Below are 20,297 nucleotides of genomic sequence, written 5' to 3'. Positions count from 1 at the left end.
CTTCTGACTTTTCTCCCATTGTTTTGATCCTGGATCTATTTCTCTTGATGATGATGGTGTACCATAAATGGATCTTGTTTTCAATTCATTAATTTTACCATTGTTTTCGCTGCTTTCTATTGTCATCACCATTCAGTGGATGTTTTCATTAGTAGGAAAAACAATTTTTGCTGTTGTTGTTTACATTCACACAGGCTATTGTTTTATTTTTTTTCAATTTTTTGCAATCTTTGAATTTTCAATTTTTTTTTCTTTTGGGGGCATAGTTTTTGTTTTTCAATTAACTCTGATTTTTTTGTTTCAAAATTTTTTCTCGAACAACAAAAAAAATGATGATTTAAAAATCAATTAATTTTTTATTTCTTCTTAGACCACCACCAAAATGATGATGATGACCCAAGTTCATCGATCGGTCAATCATTTTTCAACTTTTTTTTCTCGTTGTTGTTGTTCATCATCAACTTTGGCCTTTCCGTATGGGTATTATGATGATGATGATGATGAATGAATGAATGAATGAATGAATTACATATTTGCCATCTAGGTGTGTCTCCATATCTCATTCAGTCTTCATTGAATTTGATGAAATTTTTTTTTCTTCTCTTCATTTTCGTCAAAAGTTTACATTTTTTCTTTTCTTCAAAGTTCATATTTACTTAGAAATACGGAATAATTCCGAGAATCCGGCTTCCTGGTTCCGTTGTTGTTTTTTTTCACTCAATTCAGAAATGAATTTTCCAAAAAAATTTGAAAATTTTTGTTTCGGTGCTACCGTATTTTTTTCTGAATTTGCCACTTTTTCAAATAATTTTCGTTTCTGTTTTTTTTTTTTTTTTTTGTTGAGGATTTTCTCAGGATTTTCCTGTTGTTGTTGTTGTTGTTGCCTCTGTCTGTCTCTCTCTATGTGTGTGTGTGTTGATTTGTTTAGTTAACCTTATTTTCAATCTCATTGCGATTATCGTCATCGACAGCAGCAGCAGCAGCAGCAACCTGAACGTTTTTTTTTCTCATAATCATCATCATCATAAACAACAACAATACGAATAAAATACCGGCAACAATAACAAACTATGATCATCATCATAACAATAACAATAAAATGCTATAGCTGCAAAAACAAAAATAATGGCCACCTTGAACCGAAAAAAAAATGAAAAATGAAACAAATGAGCCAGTTCTATATATTATATGTACACACATACCAACAAAATGGCGTCATGTAGTGTTTATGAATGTGAATGGAAACAAAGTCCAATTGCATTTGGATACCATTATGATGATGATGATGATGATGATTGTTGTATTTCATAAATTTTCAGAACAAAATGATAAAATAAACAAAATGTTGAATACAATTTTATAATAACCGGATATTTATGAAACAAAACCAAACAAAACAAAAACAAAAAATGTCAACCAATCCTATACAAGTATAGTGACAATAATCATTTTTGACAATTGTTCAATTACGCAAATGGGCGGATTTTATGATAAAAATAAGTCTTGACAATTATGAATTAGAAATTATGAAAATTGGTCATGTCATTGTTGTTGTTGTTGTTGTTGTTGTTGTGTGTTTGTGTGTGCATGTTTGTCATCCAATTGTAGCTTGTCTATTTGTTTTTTTTTGTTATTTCAGTAATTCATTCAGTTAGCTTGTTGTAAAAGGGTCCTTGTGAACAAAAAAAGGAGCCACTGTCTGACCACCAACCACTTCTCATCATCATCATCATGATTATCGACAATGTTACCACCGATTTGATTTCAGATCAAATTTTTTACCGTTAAGAAGGGATTAACGATTATTGTAACAATAATAAAAAGTTCTTGTTTCTGGTTTTGATTGGCCTGTTGATATATATGTATGTCACGAACCATTGAACCATTATAAAAATCATTTTAACTCTTTTTTTTACGTCTGATTTTTATTCATGTACGATAATACATCACACTTGTGATCATATATGATAATCATAATATAAAGTGGACACACACACACACACACACAAAGTGGCCAAAGGTATCAAGTTTCCTCTTTTTTTTGTGTGTGTGTAAGTGTGTATGTAATAAAATTAACGGTAATTTAACTCTTGTAATGTTGTGTGTACACAAAAAAAAAAAATTCAATTGAATGAAATTTTGTTTGATTTTTTTGGCTCCAATTATTTTATTTTTTCTTGTCGACAGGTTCAGGTTTCTAATTACTTACTAATAATAATAATAATATATTGATATTGATGATGATGATGATGGTTAAATGAAAAATGGTTGATGAAAAATTGAATATGATGTGTAATTTTTTTTTTAATTTCTTCTTTTCCAGTTACTAATTGAGTTTTGAACATGGGGTATTTTATTATGATAACTATCTCTATCTTTATATATATGTAAACTGGTTCAATTTCTGTCATCATCATCATCATCATCATCGGCAAAATCATAATTATCATCATCATATAAATATTTTGAAATGTTTCGAATATATATGTTGTTTTGATTTTGTACATGTTGCATGTTGCTGTTGGTTTTTTTTTTTTTTTTTTTGGTTATTTTGGATCACTTCAATACACAGTGTAATGTTGTGAAAAAATTTTCATTTTTCTGTCGATATTTTTGATGATGATCATGATGTCGATATTATGATTTGATTATTTTAATGTATGATGATGATTATGTATTTGTGTGTTTGCCCCTTTGCTTACGATTTTTTTTTTTGGATTTAATTCAATTTTTGTGTGTTTTTTTCTACTTTGCTTTGCTTTTATTTGGTTTGGTTTGGTTTGGTTTAGTTTGGTCGAAATGAAAAAAAGAAAAAATTTTCCTTGATTGCTTATTTACCTGATTAACCTGAATTTATTTTTATAAATATCGATAAATAAAAAAAACTCCAAGTGAATGTGTGTGTGTGTGTGTCTGTTTTTTTCATTGTTAATGTCTATATATAATTATCGATGTTTATGAAAATAACACAGTTACAGCTGGTCCGAATTTTTTTTTGTCAATCCGGGACCCAGGACCAAGGTCAAAGTTCATCATCATCATCACCGTTAGAACAATTGAACCATTGATGATGATGATGATGAGTCACGCAAGTTATTCTATGGTTTTCATATACCAAAAAAAATTATTGGGGTCGATTACAATCGTGAACGTACAACGGACAACTTAATTCCCAAATCGCAACACCAAAAACATTTGTGTCCTATATATTTGATCATACAGAATGAATGAATGAATCAATGAAATAATTGAATGTAAAGTCAAATATCCTAAATCTTTTTCTTGCTCTGGTCCACATTGTTTTGGATCATAAAAATCGATTAACTTGACTTTTTTTGGGTAACAACTGGAACTCACTGTGTTTGCGCGCGCGTGTGTGTCTGGTCTATCCAGATTTAGATCGCTAAGCTTAATGTCTATTTTTACTACTAAGCATGAAACAAATATCAAACAAAGTTAATGATCGTCGAAAAAATCATCGGTTCATGATGATATCAGTTCAATGACAATATAACAATCCAAAACGAATTTTTCAATTCCAGAAAAAAAAATTTATTCGAATGTGCGTGTGTGTGTGTGTATGTAATACATTCGTGCGTGACTATAATACATTCATCAAATCGAATCGGGTGCCCCTTATTAAATATAAACACGCGTTCGTGTATAGTTTATGGGCCGGAATTTTTTTTTTTTTTTATTCACCTATTCATTCAAGCAACAATTTATAATCGAATTTGAAGAAAAATTCCTAATTCAAATGGCTGCTAGATCACGAAAACAATCATGTCATCAATGATCATTGATCCGTTCATGATCTGACTAGAGATCAATGAATAAAAAAAAAACAACAACATTCGATAAATCATCATGGGCGTGGTGAGGCGAACACGTGTACACTTGTAATGGGTGTGTGTGTATGTTTGTGTGGGTCTATTTTGAATGTTTGAATCGCCTCATAACCACTAAAAATGAAATGAGCAATTAATTATTATGCACATAAATATTGAAATGTAGAAAATTAAATTTGTTAAAAAAAACGAATCGAGTGAAGAGAAAAAAAAATTCCCAAGAATTACTTGTTGGTGGTCTGTCAAGGAGATTTTTTGTTTTTTTTTAATAAAATGAAAGAATCTAAATATCCGAAGCCTCGAGGCATTGCTTGACACACACACACACACAAATAAATTAGTATGCATGAACTTTGAGCTTGGTTGGTTGGTAGGTTGATTATAGATGTGTCAAGCCTGAACGTGGTTGCTAGTAAGAATTGCAATTCTTTCGTTGGAATTAACCCGGCTCATATCTTCTTCTGGTATGTGTGTGTGTGTGTGTGTGAGAAATATTTTAAAAAATTCAACTCGTCGTTAGTTCGTTGTACATGGTCGAAACTTTTTTTTCTTCTTATTATTTTTAGACATTTTTGTATGCCACCACAGTTTTTTGCTTGTTTTGACAAAAAAATGGTGAAAAAATGGTTTCAGTTTTTCATCATCATCATCATCTGTCATTATTGTTGTTGTTGTTTTGAATAAAATTTTTCTTCATCACTTCATCCCGGTTTATTTGAATTGGAAAGATTTTTTTCATTTTTTCATTTTTTTTTCTTCAAATATCGAATTTTTCTTCTTCTTCTTCTCATGTGAGTATTTTGTACAATATCGGGTCAAAGTTTAAGGTCGTCAATCATCATCGTATTATTTCTAGTTTGATTGGGTCGGTGCTTTGTTTGCAATGATGATATATTATATATACGTATTATGTTTGTATATGTACAGCACTTGCTCATACATCACACACACACACATCATTCACATATATATGAATATCGATTATCGATAAAATCTTTTGATCAAAATCGTATCGATAATCATCTTCATCAATGAGTTTTTTTTCTTTTGAAATGAACAACTTGTCAATCATATGTCATCTTTGAACAATGAATTTTTTTTTCTTTTTACGATTGCCTTTGACCTTTTTTGTTTTGTTTTGTTTTTTTTTCTCTTGTTCTTTTGTTGTTTTCGATGTCATCATCATCATTCGAATGGATGTTTTTTATCCCCCCCGGTTTTCGTTGTTTAATTGTTTCAGATCATTGGCATCTTTTGATTTTTTTCGCAAATAAAGAACAAGAAAAAAAATTTTTTCATTTTCAAGGTTAAGTTTTTCGATTTCAATTTGTTTGATGAAAGTGAAAGTTTTGTTTGTTTGTTGACATTTGTTTGCTTTATTTAAAGAAACAATAAAAAAAAATTTTGATTCAATGATGATTTGTGTGTATGTGTGTGTGTGTTTGATCCAAGGTCAATTGATTGATTGATCAATCTTAAGATCAATGTCCTATTGATTCGAATGATTTTGTTTCAAATTTTTTTTTTAAAACATCAGTACTAAAAAAAACGTTATTGATTTTGGATCAGCAGCAGTAGCAGGTTCATGACCCGAAATTGAATCTATCATTTCTGTTTCATAAAACAATTATTTAACCAAAAAAAAAAAAAAAAATAAATCTAGCTGGTTATAACAAAACAAAAAAATGATGATGAATCGTTCCATTCATGTGCACACATGGTAGATATTAGATATCCATCCAGTTAGTTTGCTGCAATATACACACCGATGATTTATCTCTCTCTCTGTGTGTGTGTGTGTGTTTTTGTGCTTGATTATTGAATTTTTTTTCATTCAGAATCATACAAGATGCCATCACTGGCGCCATCAATAATAATAACAGTTTCATTCATTTGTACTACACCCATGATTTTAATCATCATCATCATCATACATGAATGATTGAATTTTTGATTTGGTTTTTTTTTATCAATTTTCATTCAACACAAAAAAAAATCCAAAATTATTAAATCAATGATTATCATCCAAATACAAGGCGTGTGTATGTTATACATACATACGTGCATACAATCCGGTTATGGTTAATTATTACAAATGATGGTGCCATGTTGGCGCCACCGGTAATAACAACGATGATGATGATGATGATGATGATGATGTTTTTTCCACTTTTCATCTTTCATCATTGAATCAAATTTATAATAATTTAATCAATAAATTATAGCCTGTCTTTTGTATTGATGTTTCGATGTTTTTTTTTTCTTCATACGATTTCGCCAATGTTTTCCCATTAAAACAATAACAATAACAATTTTGATTAAGATTAATTAATTGCTGCACAATATCCACACAGACACAGACACACATACACACATAAAATCAATATATTTATCAATTCAAATTGTTGTATTTTAATTGTAATTAATTGAATGTGTGTGTGTGTGTGTGTCTAAAAACACTAATTTTTGGTTACTATAACAATATCCGGATTTTATGAATCTAGGTGTGTGTGTGTGTGTTTGTTGCATCAATCGATGTTGACGTTGCTGTTGACGTTGTTGTTGTTGTTGTTGTTGGAACAGATAAAAATCCTTGATATCCATGGTAATATAGGCTCTCTGTGTGTGTATGTGTATAATTGGATCAAACTTAACTTTATAAGATAATTGAATGATAAAATAAAACTGATGTCTATGTGTTTGTTTGAACCAGAAACAAAAATTTTTTTTTTTAACATTTCTAATACAATTTCATCAATTAACACTTTTGTTGCCATTTGAATTTTTTATTATTATCCAGAATTATCTTTTTTTTCCTGGCTGTCTATTTTGATTATCATTGTCCGTCGAACCAAAAAAAAAAAAAAAAAAATTATTGCCACCAATATACCATTATTGCCAGTGATTTTATAAAACCACCACCACCACCACCACCATCATAAATAATCACAAATTGTAATCATGATTGTAAAAATGTAAAATTTTTTATGATTATCATCAAGTGTACGAAAAAAAAAATTGTTCAAAGTTTACAAAAAAAGAAAATAAAATTTTTCTCGTTATCCAAGAAGAATTCAACAATTCATTCGGTTCATTTGATTTGATCTAGTTTTTTATCATCATCGTCGTCATAATCTGAATTTTTTTTTCACCCACTACCATTAACCATCTGGACAATCTATTTTCATTCTATGTGTCATTTCATGTGTGTTCATTGGTGGGTTTTGTTTATTTATTCTCTCTATGTTCATTTCATTTCATTTCATTTCGTTTGTTTGTTTGTCGTCATCGTCTAATTGACTGATGTGTTCTGGCTTATCCCGTTTCACTAAAAAAGGGAGAGAAATTCTCTTTCTCGCTAAAGATACAGATGGATGATTTTTTTTTTGTTGTTGTTGTTGTTATTTTCTGACTACACACTTAGTTTGTTATATTGCCTTGTTATGTCTCTAATGGGTTAATAATTCAAAATAATAAACAAGCTAAAAAAAATTATTCATAACTATGATAGCGATGATGATGATGATGATTGTCATTTGCATGCATCGTTGCGCTTACGATTCACCAATTATCATTTTTTTTCCTTTTTGAAAATAGAATTTAATTGAATTTAATGAATGAATGAATGAATGAATTCACATGACATTGTGTCAAAGATGATAATAGTGTTGTTGATCGTCGTCGGAAGTGATTTTTAACCCGTTTATTTTTTTTTCTCACATTCATTCATTCCCCCGTACATGAGTCCGTTTCCATAATTATGATGCAGATTATAGCTGTATGATGTGTATAAGTATTTTGTATGTATGTGTGTGTTAATAATATGCTTACATCACCAATTCGTTGTTTTTTTTCATTCTTCACTTTACAACATGTTTTTTTTTTGCTGCCATACAAATGTCTCTGTGTTTTTTTTTGTGTGTGTTTCATTGTTTATGTCTATGATCGGTCGATGTGTGTGTGTGTGTGTGTGTGTGCGTGTGTCTAAATACATCTGTTCAATTGGAATTCTTTGGTTTTTTTTCTGGTTTTGTTTTTGGTATTTGTATTGACGGAAATAAGTGTTTGTTTGTTTATATGTGTGTATTTTTAAATGATTTCTGATTGATTGATTGATGATTCTTCTTCTTAGTGAATACGCGGTAAATTGACGTTTTTAGATCATTGCGAATCGTTTTGTATTTAAAAAAGTTTATTTTTTACATCGTTGTTGTTGTTTTTGTTGTTGTTGTTGTTGTTGTCAAAAATAAGCGACAGATTTTTACATTTCACAGATTTTCAAATTCAATAATTCCGGGTTTGATGATCAAATTCCGTGGTTGTTTTTTTTTTTTTTTTTTTTGGTCTGCATTTGAAAAATACGAACGTCACCGAAAAGTGAAAAAATGGGTTGAATAATTTGCTAATGTAATTGTTATGTTCATTTTTGTCCTGCTCCTGTCATTTTTATCATCATCATCATCATCATGAATGATATGACAAAATTAACACGAAAGGTTTGGTGTTTTTTTTTTTTTTTTGTTTTGCTCACTAAAAGTGGAGGTGTCAGAGATTGAGTTGATGACGAAAAAAAAGATGGTGTTATTCACTGCTGATATATTCGAAAATGAAAGAATCTTCGGACCTTTTTTTTTTGTTCTTTGGATTGCGTGTGTGTGTGTTGTGTGTCTGACATGGAGATTGCATACAGCATTCTTTCTCAATAAAAAAAAACGCACATTTTTTCCTTTCTTTGCAATATGATTAACTGAATGTAACTAATTCTTGAATTTTTTTTTCTCTCATCCATTCACCCATTTCATTGGTTATCTACAATAATATCACGCAATAATATTCAGGATTATTGGATGCAATCAACATTCTACTGCTGTTGCTGCTGCTACTACTACTACGTTATTCAAATATGATATCATCTTTTCTGATCAACTTGACTGCAACGATATAAACAGAATTTTTTTTTTTTAATCATCATTCATCCAAATGTGTAAACAAAGCTTATGATAATCAACAATCGTGATCCAAAAAAAAAAAATTAATTAGTCAATAACAACAACAGTGACAGAAATAAAAATGGCCCAAATTTATCGATCCAAATCATCATCATCATCATTATTATTGATAACAATAATATCGACAACATTAATATCATACACTTGTTCATTACCCGTTTCATCATCATCATCATCATCATCATCATCATTGGTATTGAAACAAAAACCATCAGAATCACCATTCTGTCAATCGCATGCCAATATAAATCAAGTATATAATATTGGCAATGATATTTATCTGGCATTAAATTCACGTTCCATTTATCGTTTTGATGTGAAACAAAAACAATTATATAAACATAAATATGATATTAATGAATTATTTGGTAAAAGTAAGTGTCATCCGATATATTTTTCTATAAATTTTTTCCCCCACTTTCAATGTCAATAGTTTGACATTGTAGCCATTGTTTATTTTCTTCATTGATCTATTGCAGTATTCTCAATGATGATGATGACGATGATGACGATGATTAATCATAATCATAACATCAATCAATCAATCAATCAATCAACTACATAACAATAACAATAACGACAACAAAAATATTTTTTTTTTATTCGATTAAATCATCCATATACATCATACACATAGATATAGCTCATCAACGATGATAATAATTGAATTATATTACAAATTCTAAATTTATCATCATCATCTATATTGTCAGTATTCTCGAAAAAAAAAAATAGAAAAATAGAAAAATTCACAATATATCCCATCTATCTATTTTCATTTTGGGTGTGTCACCCATTCTCGTTTGATTTGATTGTTTGTTTTTTTTTTTGGCATTCACTTGAATTGATCCAAATATATATATATATATTAGATAGACGATATTACCTACAAAACAGAACATGCATAGCCAATAGTTTAGGTTCGTCGTCGTCGTCGTCATCGTCGTTGTAGTCATTGTTACCAATCCGGATTAACACGTCAAATATGCTATATTTCGAGCAAATTTGACTTTTTTTTTTGCTGTTTATTGTTTGTTCGTTTGTTTGTTGCCCTTTGATCATTCAATATATGAATGGTTGAAAATGAAAAAAAATTTATTCAGTTTGCAAATTGTTCATTCTGAAACCCAAAAAAAGTCACAGTCAGTTTTAATTTAATTCAATGAAAAATTGCTTCAAGCAATGATGAAATATGTATGGAACAAAAACACACAGTTTTAGATTTAAAAAAAAATTTTTTTTGACAGTATAGAGTGATTTCAACTACAGAAACATTTGTTACAATTGCTTTTTTTTTATTATTAAGACGAAATGTATGCATTTTTTTTCCACTGGTTTGATTAATCATTGGGTGCCAACCAACCAACCAACCAACCAACCAACCAACCAGACAGACAGACAAACAATCACATCGACTGTCGAAAAGAAAAAATTAATTCATTGAATATTTGTTCATCTCATTTTAATTTGTTGGGCGTTGTTGTGTTTGTTTAGTTTGTTTTTTTCGTTTCGTTTCGTTTCGTTTCGTTTCGTTTCGTTTCTGATTTTGATGCCACATTTTGTATTGTAGGGGAGCAATGCTTGGCGAATCAAATTTTCAATCGAATCAAATCGAATCGATTCATATATTCAGTAAAATAATCCGATTTTGTCTTTGTTTTTGTTTTTATTTTTTTTGGACATGGAGATCCCGGAAACGTAGAATGAAATGAAAAAAAAATTACAAAAAAAATCCAGGTCGAATAACAACGGTACACAGTATATGGTTATTGTTATTTCGTTTGTTTTGGTTGCTAAAATTAGTTTTATTTTGACATAAAAATTCTATCTATTAGAATTCATTGGAAGGGGAAATATTTTTATTTTTTCATTGATTTCAGCATCATCATCATAAAATGTCATTATTTGGTAGTAATGATTGACAAATTGCCCATCATTAAGACGAAAAAAAGCTCCACACTGCCAATATTACGATCAATTAGAAATTTTGTTTCGTAGTTGCACACCGTATACATTGTTTCTTACTACCTGAATCGTATTTTGCAGATTTTTTTTTAACGTTTGAAAAATACGATTTTTATTTGTTTGAAATATCCATCATCATCATCATGATGTGTGAGTTTTTTTTTCATATTCCTTTTTTTCATTTTTGTTCCGGTAAGCAATAAAAAAAAAGTTGAAATGAAAAGAAAAATAACTTTTCATGAAGCATATATCATTCCGACATAGCTGAATGAATGATAAATGGATGTTGATGAGCAACGATGATGACGACAATAATCATCATCGATTATCATCATCATCATCATCATAGTCGTTGTTGGCAGAATTTTGACAGAATTTATTATGATAAAATTAATGGCTAATGATGATGATGTTATGGAATTCATTGTTGATCCATCCAGAATTCATTGTTGATTTCTTATTTCTGCCTAGTTAATTTCTGTTGATATGATGCCAAATAAATGTCGATGATGATGATGATGATGATGATGATGATGATCTTTATGGTTCCTAGTGATAATAATTATCAAAATAACCATTTCGGCAATGAATGAAAGAGTGTGTTAAATTTTCTTCGGGATTATATCATACACACACACACACACACACATTTAGTTTATCGTTGCGGTAAAATTTGAATGCTATGAATATGTGTATGTGTGACACATATAGTCATTTCAATGAATATTTTACCACACACACACACACACACTCATCATCAACAGACTGTACGAATAAATGAAGAATCAAAAGAAGTTCATCGACATTATGATGATGATTGACATTAATTTTCTTGATGATGATGATAATGGTTTCGGTTTTTTTTTCGTCTTCTTCTTCATGTGGAATGAAATGAAATTCTTTGAATGTTGTAAACCACACCACCCACATTCACATACGCAGCCTTTTTTTATATCAAAAAAAAAAAAAAAAAAAAAAAAAATTCGTCATGTTGTTTACGGCCAAAAAGAAATTAAAAAAAAAAAAATATTCGTCGTTTCATTTTAAAATTAGTTTTGTTATCGTTTATCAATCTTTGTTGTTGTTGTTGTTGTTTTTTTCAAAATGAAAAAAAATTTTCAATTAAAATCTAAACAACAACAACAACAACAAAAAGAATGACCGACATTATTAATGGAATGATCATAATATTCATTCATCGTAGATAATTATTTTGTTTTTGTTTTTCTGTTTCTGTTTGGCCATATGTTATGAATATTTGTATATACAGTAATGTTTCAAGTCCAAATCCAAGTGATGATAATCCACCAATGATTGGTGAGCGTGAAGTTCAATGTTTTTTTTGTTGTTGTTGTTTCTCCTGTTTAAATAATCCAAAAATTCTTGTATTTACGTGATTTTAAACACACGCATTGCGAAAAATTTATTTGATTATCATTTTATGTAGGCGATCCGGTTATATAAAGGAATGAATGAATGAATGAATGGATAACAATGCAAACAATTATTGCACGCACACACACACACACACAAACAACGGTAGTGATCCAGAAAGATTGTTTTTTTTTTGAATTTTTAATTTCAAAAAACAAAAAAAAAAAATGAATAAAAATGATGCAGAGATCATGATGATGAAAGAAATATATTCATTATCATCGCATACATCTCTTTTGCATTTATCATTTAAACAATGAGAAAAAACAATACGAAAAAAAAATAATTTTTGCGATAATAATTTTAACGCGTGGGCGTCCCCTTTCTCCAAAAGAAAAAAAAACGAAAAACCACAAATTCACATCAGTATCATCATCATCGTATCTTTCACCAATTCGATACATCTTTTTGACCTTAATCACAAAAAGTTTTTTTTTTCACAGTGTGTTAATCTGTGAATGATTGTGAATGAACAACAAGCAAAAAAAAAAAAAAAAACAGATTTTTCGATTTTCCCGACATTGTCATTGGTCAGGGTGATTTGTGTAGTTTTTTTTTTAATTTTTCCACCTGAAATCTATTCTTGTCCTGGTATCTACTAATCTTGAATTATAACCACATCATTTTTGGGACATTTGAATTTTATTTCTATTGAATTCAAATGTTTTTTTTATTGGTCAATTTTAATTGTCATTTTTATCTTTGCTGACCAAAAATAAAATGCTTATATATATTTGTAAATGGTTGATTTTTTTTTTGATTCTTTCTCCACATTATGTACGATATTTATTGATAACCCCACATGAATTATAAAAAAAAATGATGTAGGTTTTTTGCTCTATTCGAGAGTGGGATTGTTTCATATCAATTTTTTTTTTATTTGTTGATCCAAAAAAGTGGACAAAAACCTAGCTATTGGGCAAAAAACGGATAATTTGCTAGCCACAAAAATTTTAATGCAAAGTAGGAAAATAAAAAAAAAGATAAATTAAAATGAACGATGTTTGTATTCACACACACACACACACACACCATCGACACATTCTCCAATTTTGGGATGATGATGATGAAAGTGAATAAAAATGAAAAAAAAATGAAAAAAGATGTTTTCCGAGTGTGTGTGTGTGTGTGGTGATAAATTGTGATGAAATACAAAAAAATTATCAAAAAAAAAAAAAAAAAAAAAAAAGAAAAAAAATTGATATAGAAAGCGATTGCGTCCGTTTGGATAAAATTTAAAGATTTGGATCATTATTTAAATTTGATTCATTTCACACATTTCCCATATTTGTAACCTGTAGGTTGTTTTCGGCATGTTACTGTTACTGCGTTGTTTTACCATGATGATGATGATGATATCACGAGATTGAAAAAAAATTTTTCCAATTTATAATGAATTTTCATTTGAAAAATGTGAATATTTATGGCTGTAGGATGTATGCATTCTTTAGCATAGAATGATAGTGATCTATCCATACATCTGTAGAAATGAAAAAAATTTTGAATTTTTTTTTCTTTTCACCATTAAACCGTTGATGAAACAATATTCGGGTTTGTTGAACTTTTTTTTTCGTTTCGTTCTTCTGATTTACGTACCACCACCATTTTTTGTTGGTGATGATGATGATGACGATGGCCAATGAAGCAAGATGATGAGATATGATATGATATCAAACATGAATTGAATGAAAAAAAATTACCGTTTAACCATGATCATCATCATCATCATCAATTGAAAAATATGAATGTATCTCTTTTTGGCGTCGGTAGCCTGAAGCCCGAAGATACTTACACTATGAATATTCAACTACCGGATAATTCAATGTAGTAAAATCATTTGAATCAAACAAACATGATTGACGAGAGGAATAAAAATCAAAAAATCCCAATCAATTTGATTTATCGATCATTCTTGATTTTTTTTTCGTTCTTCGGTACAAAAAAATGAAAATAAATTTGGGTGCGACCTCATCCGAGCATCAAAAACGGTGATGGTTTGGTTTGGTGTTGTTTTCTTCTTTCCTTTCTTGTTTGTATCAATGTGAATATTTCACACTTGAAATCTAGACATGAAATGAAATGAAATCGATCACTAACGGTTGATTTTTATCATCATCATATTCATATATGCATTGCATTTATTGTGGTCGATAATCGATAATTCTTTTTCCCCCCACTCCAAAAAAATCCACCCAAAGACATATTTTTAGGATTATGATTGATACATTTTAACAACACAGACGGACATTTCTTTTTCTCAAATTATCAGGTTCCGTTATTGATTGATTGATTGATCGATTGATCGATCTATCGATCGATATTAATTGAAAAGGATTTGAAAATCATTTATCGATATAAAAAAAATTATCAATAATTTCCACCTAAATCAATGATGGCCCAATCATCAATTGATTTTTGTCAATGCACAAATTAATCGAATCGACTTCTTCTTCTTCTTTCAACACCAACAAAAAAAACCCATTGATTTTATTCAAATGTAGAATTTATCCACAGAAAAAAAAATTTTTGTATTTCACAATTTCCAGTGCATAAATTTAGTTTTTATTTTGAGAAATGCAAAAAAAAAATGCCGACCAATGATGAGAAAACGAAAAAATAAAAATAAAATAAAAACGAAATCAGATCATCATTATCATCATGTACAAGCATTTAAATTTTTGATTTCTCGTTACATTTTAATGAATATTCATTAATTTTTATACACGGAAATCGTAAACAAACTGATAATAGTGGGAAATGAAATGAATTTATTTTTTCTTGCCAAAAAAAGGGTTCAAGTTATTTTCGTTGAACATTTAATAGTTCCATGGTGATGATGAATATAATAAATGGGTTTAATTGCTATTTTCGGTCCATGATTGATTCGAAATTTTCTTTTCTTTTTTTTTGCTTGATCAGCAGCCCAATCGATAGATTCGGATCGATTCGGTGAATTTTTCATTTTTCCATCCATCCATCCATTTGACAAACATTGTGCTGCTGATTTACCCTGTGACACAAATCAGATGTCAAATTTGAATGTTTTTTTTCCACTCTCCTTCACTGATCAATCAATTTGATCATCATGATTGAAATGAGGAATGAAAGCCCGAAAAATGATAAATGATGTGTGTGTGTATGCGCGAGGCAATCAAAAAAAGATTTGTTTCTTCAAGGTGTTGGAAATGAAAAATTATTATTATTTGATTCATATGTGACTAATGTATAAATAGATTTTGATTTCCTCTTCACCATTGATGATGATGATGATGGTGATGATGAATGACAACAAAAACTTTCTTCTCGCTCTCTCCGTTTTTTTTTGGCAATCAATTTTTAATTTAAAAATTTTTTCTTTCTTTTGATCAATAAACAATTATCTTGACTGTGAATCTATTTTTTTTCCTACTTGATCCATCGATTATTCACCACTGTATTAGACAAACAGATCAAAAAAAAAAAAAAAAAAAAAAACAACAACAAAATCCAGACATTCAGATCATTTTTATCATTTCAACGAAAAAATTCATATTCTCTTATTGAATGAATTGAGAGAATATTTCCATTATCAGTGGGGAAAAAAAAATTCCTCTTGCATAATAATTCATGCAAAATCTGGGCCAAACAATCGTTTTTTTCTTTCTTTCCGCTGTTGTTGAAACATTTTGAATTTATCTTGGATTTATCAAAAAAAAAAAAAAAAAAAAATTTTTTTCTTTTTTTTTACACAATATAAAATCGTACAACTTTATTAATATTGTTCAGTATACCATCTTGTCAATGTCGTCGAATTTTTTTCTTTTTCTTCTTCAATTTGTATATTTCATTGCCGACAGCATCGATCGATCTAACCATCATCATCGATGCATCGACTAGCCAAACACATAGTTATATCTAGATCTAGATTTAAGAACAAAAATGAAACAAAAAAAAAAAATTCGGTCAAATTCTCTTTGAATAAAACAGAGAAAAAAAATGTTGTTGTTTTTCAGTTGTTGTTGTTGTTGTTGTTCAATTGGTGCCAACAAAGATAAAATAAAAATTTCGACATTGGAATTTGTTTTTTTTTTGACTAATTGAATTGTTGTTGTTGTTGACTTTGTCGTTTGTTTATATGGCCTGATGTAACGAATTTTGACCTGTCCAATTTTTTTTTTAATTGACACTTTGTGTTTGTTGTCTGTGTGTGTGTGTGTGTGTGTGTGTGTGTGTATGACACAACTTACGAACCGCCAAATCCAATAATGATGATGATGGAATGGAATGGAATGGACTTTTTTTTCTTTGGCTTGTTTTGACTCATATCTTTGTGTGTATGTTGTAACCATTTTTAGGACCTAAGTCTATTACTACTACGGTCAAAGGTCATCATACTTAATGTTTAGTGAATTGATTTTTTGGCCTAATTGTTTTTTTTCTGTTTTGTTTGACCGTCGTAGTCGTCTTCCAATCAATTCAAAAATTTCACTTTACCATTTTTTTTCGCATTTCCAGATTAATTGATTTTCATTTTTTGTTTTCTTGTTCTTTCCAAAAATCTTGTTCACGCCGTTGTTTTGTTTTGTTTGGTTTTTTTTCTGGCAAAAAAAAAAAATTCTTTTGTCTACAAAAATCAAAAATTCCGGCCATATCATTACTACAGGCCACACACACACACAAATAAAGACCATGGGTACAGGAGCCTTTCTGGTGCATATATACATGACAATCACTATGGGCCACACGCACACATAAATTTTTGTTTTCAACAAATTTCAAAATTTAATTTTTTTTCTGTGATCGACAAAAACAAAAACAAAAACAAAAAACAAAAAAAAACGTGACTAAACATGCTTATCAATTGATAGGATTTTTCTTGTTTCTTGTTGGAAAATCTGAATCAAAAAAAAAAAAAAAAAATCAAATCCAACCAGATGAAATACGCGATTTATTGAATTCGATGAATAAAAAAATTTGTTTTCATCAAGAGGCACACAATTGATTTATCGTTTTACCGTAAACGATTAGTGTATGGTGGTATATATTGAAGAAAATAAACCCAGAAAAAATTAATCAAGAGAGAGAGAGGAACCATAATAAATTCAAATTAAACTCTGTGTTTGTAACATCTAGTGATTTTTTTTCCAATGAAATTTGTCCGATGATAACTTGCTATTAGTTCCGATGTGTATATTTTTTCTTTTTTTTTTGGGGAGAAATAATTTGTTATTCAAACAAATTATTGATCATCAAACATATAACATCGAATTAAATTATTGCTCATCATCATCATCATCATCATTGGATTCCCAGCATAGAAAATCTATGTGATATCATCATCACGATGACATTGTAGAAAAAAAAAATTTGGATTTTTTTTTTTGAATTTAAATTTTGAATTTTTTTTTTATTTTTGCTTACCTGTCATCGGTTGCCTGAAATTGTTGCTGTTGTAGTTTTTGGTTTTTCATTTCATTCGCACACACACACACACACATTTCATGATGATGGTGGTCGTTTTTTTCCACAAATTTCCATAAAATTACAATTATAAACCATCACCAAATGTTCATTGAGCTTTTCATTTCATTCCATTCCATTCCATTCATTTATTCATTCATTCAGGTAGATCGAATTAGATAAAGTAGATATTTTCAAATTCAATGATCATCATCATGATGATGATGAAGAAAAAAAACATCCACTAATGATGAATGTGTACATTTGAATGTAAAATTTTTCTAAAACTCTTAGGGTCAAAGGTTGCATTTTTTCAATTGTTCATCATTATTATCATCATCATCATTTAAGTTCACAGGCGGGGGCGGCAATATATATATATAGTGAGTTAGTTAGTTAGTTGGGGTCATAAATTATATTTCATTTCATTTCATTATTGTCTGCCTGTTTATTGTGGTTGTTTTTATAGCCACGTTCATTTCATGTGAATGACTATGATGCGAATTTTTTTTTCTGTTTTGTTTTGTTTTGTAAATAATGAACAACCATGATCAACCAACCGCATCATGATCATCATCATCGTTTGAAATTATCATTATGATGATGATGATGATGATGACAGGTCGCTTTACTTATATTGCCACTGACATTACCGAATCGCACACACACACACACACACACATTGGCGGCAAACATATTTTTGTTGCGATAGTCATCGGTTTTCGTCAGGGTTAATTAACTTTGTAGAAAAAAAACTTTCTCTTAATAATCATAATAATAATCATGATGATGATGATGATTCGAAAATGATACGTGACCCATGTACGCCCATTCATTTTCATGATCATTTTGGATCATCATCAACGTTTTTTTCCCAGTGTTGTTGTTGTTGTTGTTGTTGTTGTTGTTTATGTTGATTTTTAAAATGATTATATTATCATTGATCGATCGAGAAATATATTGTGTTTGAAAATTCTCAGTCAATAATGATTTGATTTTTTAAATTAATTTCGTTTTGCTTTAATGATTTTTTCCATGTTTATTTTCTTCATATCACTAATAATTGATTTTTTTTCTTTTTCATATTTTGCCACGTGTTTGATGATGATGGTGATGAATTAATAGATAATTTCCGTTGGATTGATACTGTCATCAGTTTAAATGGTGTATGCAAAATTTCAGACATATGTCAAGGTGATCAATATGATCATGATCTTGAACGTATACACATTGTTATCGGTGGCCGTATTATTGATAAAGATCGTTCATATGGTCTTGCATTATATGATCTTAATGATGATGGTGATGGCAAATTACGTTTATTGGATCGAAAATCATTGGATTCAACATTGTTAACACGTTTAAATCGTACCGGTTTAGATATTAATATGTTAGAACGTGAAGGTTCCATTATGTATGGATCATTTTGGCCATCACAAAATGGTAAATTGATTCATTTGAATATGATGAATGTTTTTCCATTAATCAATTTTGTTCAACATTATCATTAGGTGTTCAATCTGGCAATCTTTACTATCGTTCTGGATTATTTGTATCGGATAAATCGGATTTATTTTTCTCTGTATATGATACGATGACCGGTTTATCACAACGTATAATTCGTAAACAATTAACGGTCACTACAAACGATAGGCAACAAAAATCATCATCATGGGAAAATCTTAATGATCAAATGATTGATGGAAAATTTGTAATTGGAATGTTTAATTTTGTTCCTAAACATCGTTCATTTGGTTTAACAGATAATATGGAAATATTGGAATTTATATGGACAAATTTCGATGAACAGAATCCACATGATGAAATTCGATTCATTCCAAAGGTGATTGATTTTTTTTTCTTTGAAAAGAAATTATGAATTTTAATATTTTTTTTTCTAATTTCACCGATTATCATCTAGGGTTCTATACGTGAATTATTAAATTGTTATGACAATTCAACCGAATTGGAAAATGAATCATCAACAATAACCGCTAGTCCAACTACAACAACAACGACAACGACAACAACCACCACGACGACGACGACTACGACTACGACAACATCAACAACGACAATGAAACCAGAAACTGTAACCAAATTACCATTACCACCAAAAGTGAATAATATTGATGAACCAAAAACAATTGATAATATCAAACCAAACAGGAATGATGTCAGTATTGATGATGATGATAATGATAATGATGATGATGATGATGAACAGGAAGAAATACCAATATCTGAAGAAAATGAACCACCAAGTTTAAATGATATTGATCATCAACGTGATGATCCAAATAATGTAAACATTTATGCAAATCATAATCATAATCATCAACAACAACAACATTATGTCAACAATAAACATCTGTCATCATCGATTGCACCGGAATTGGCTGAAGCATCTGCACGTGGTCCATATAATTCACATGATAGTGGATTAGTATGGACATTTGCAATCCTGACGACAATGTTGGTCATTTTAGCCATCATTATTCTTGTGCCCATATTGATTATAAGTAAGTGATGAATGAATGAATAAATTTTATAACAACAACAACAACAACAAAATTCATTTTATGCAATTTTTTTATTTTTT

At 29.4% G+C, this 20,297-nt stretch overlaps 1 protein-coding gene across 4 annotated transcripts in view; it reads left to right on the top strand.

The window, feature by feature from the left end:
• Positions 1–20,297, top strand: part of LOC124496622 (uncharacterized) — a 40,836-nt gene that overhangs the window by 19,225 nt on the left and 1,314 nt on the right. Inside the window, exons 2-6 of one of the 4 annotated variants that reach the window (XM_075732828.1) lie at positions 6,649–6,803; positions 8,687–9,231; positions 18,821–19,138; positions 19,207–19,538; positions 19,617–20,217. In XM_075732828.1, the coding sequence (XP_075588943.1) occupies positions 8,919–9,231; positions 18,821–19,138; positions 19,207–19,538; positions 19,617–20,217 (1,564 nt within the window). In that variant the 5' untranslated portion in view covers positions 6,649–6,803; positions 8,687–8,918. Of the gene's footprint in view, positions 1–6,514; positions 7,066–8,686; positions 9,232–18,820; positions 19,139–19,206; positions 19,539–19,616; positions 20,218–20,297 lie in introns of those variants that run through there. The other 3 variants (XM_075732827.1, XR_012832339.1, XM_047060158.2) reach the window with 3 other exon arrangements.

The sequence above is a fragment of the Dermatophagoides farinae genome, chromosome 7 (genome assembly GCF_024713945.1).
Source record: "Dermatophagoides farinae isolate YC_2012a chromosome 7, ASM2471394v1, whole genome shotgun sequence".
NCBI lineage: Eukaryota > Metazoa > Arthropoda > Arachnida > Sarcoptiformes > Pyroglyphidae > Dermatophagoides > Dermatophagoides farinae.
This window is presented reverse-complemented; position numbering and strand designations above follow the sequence as displayed.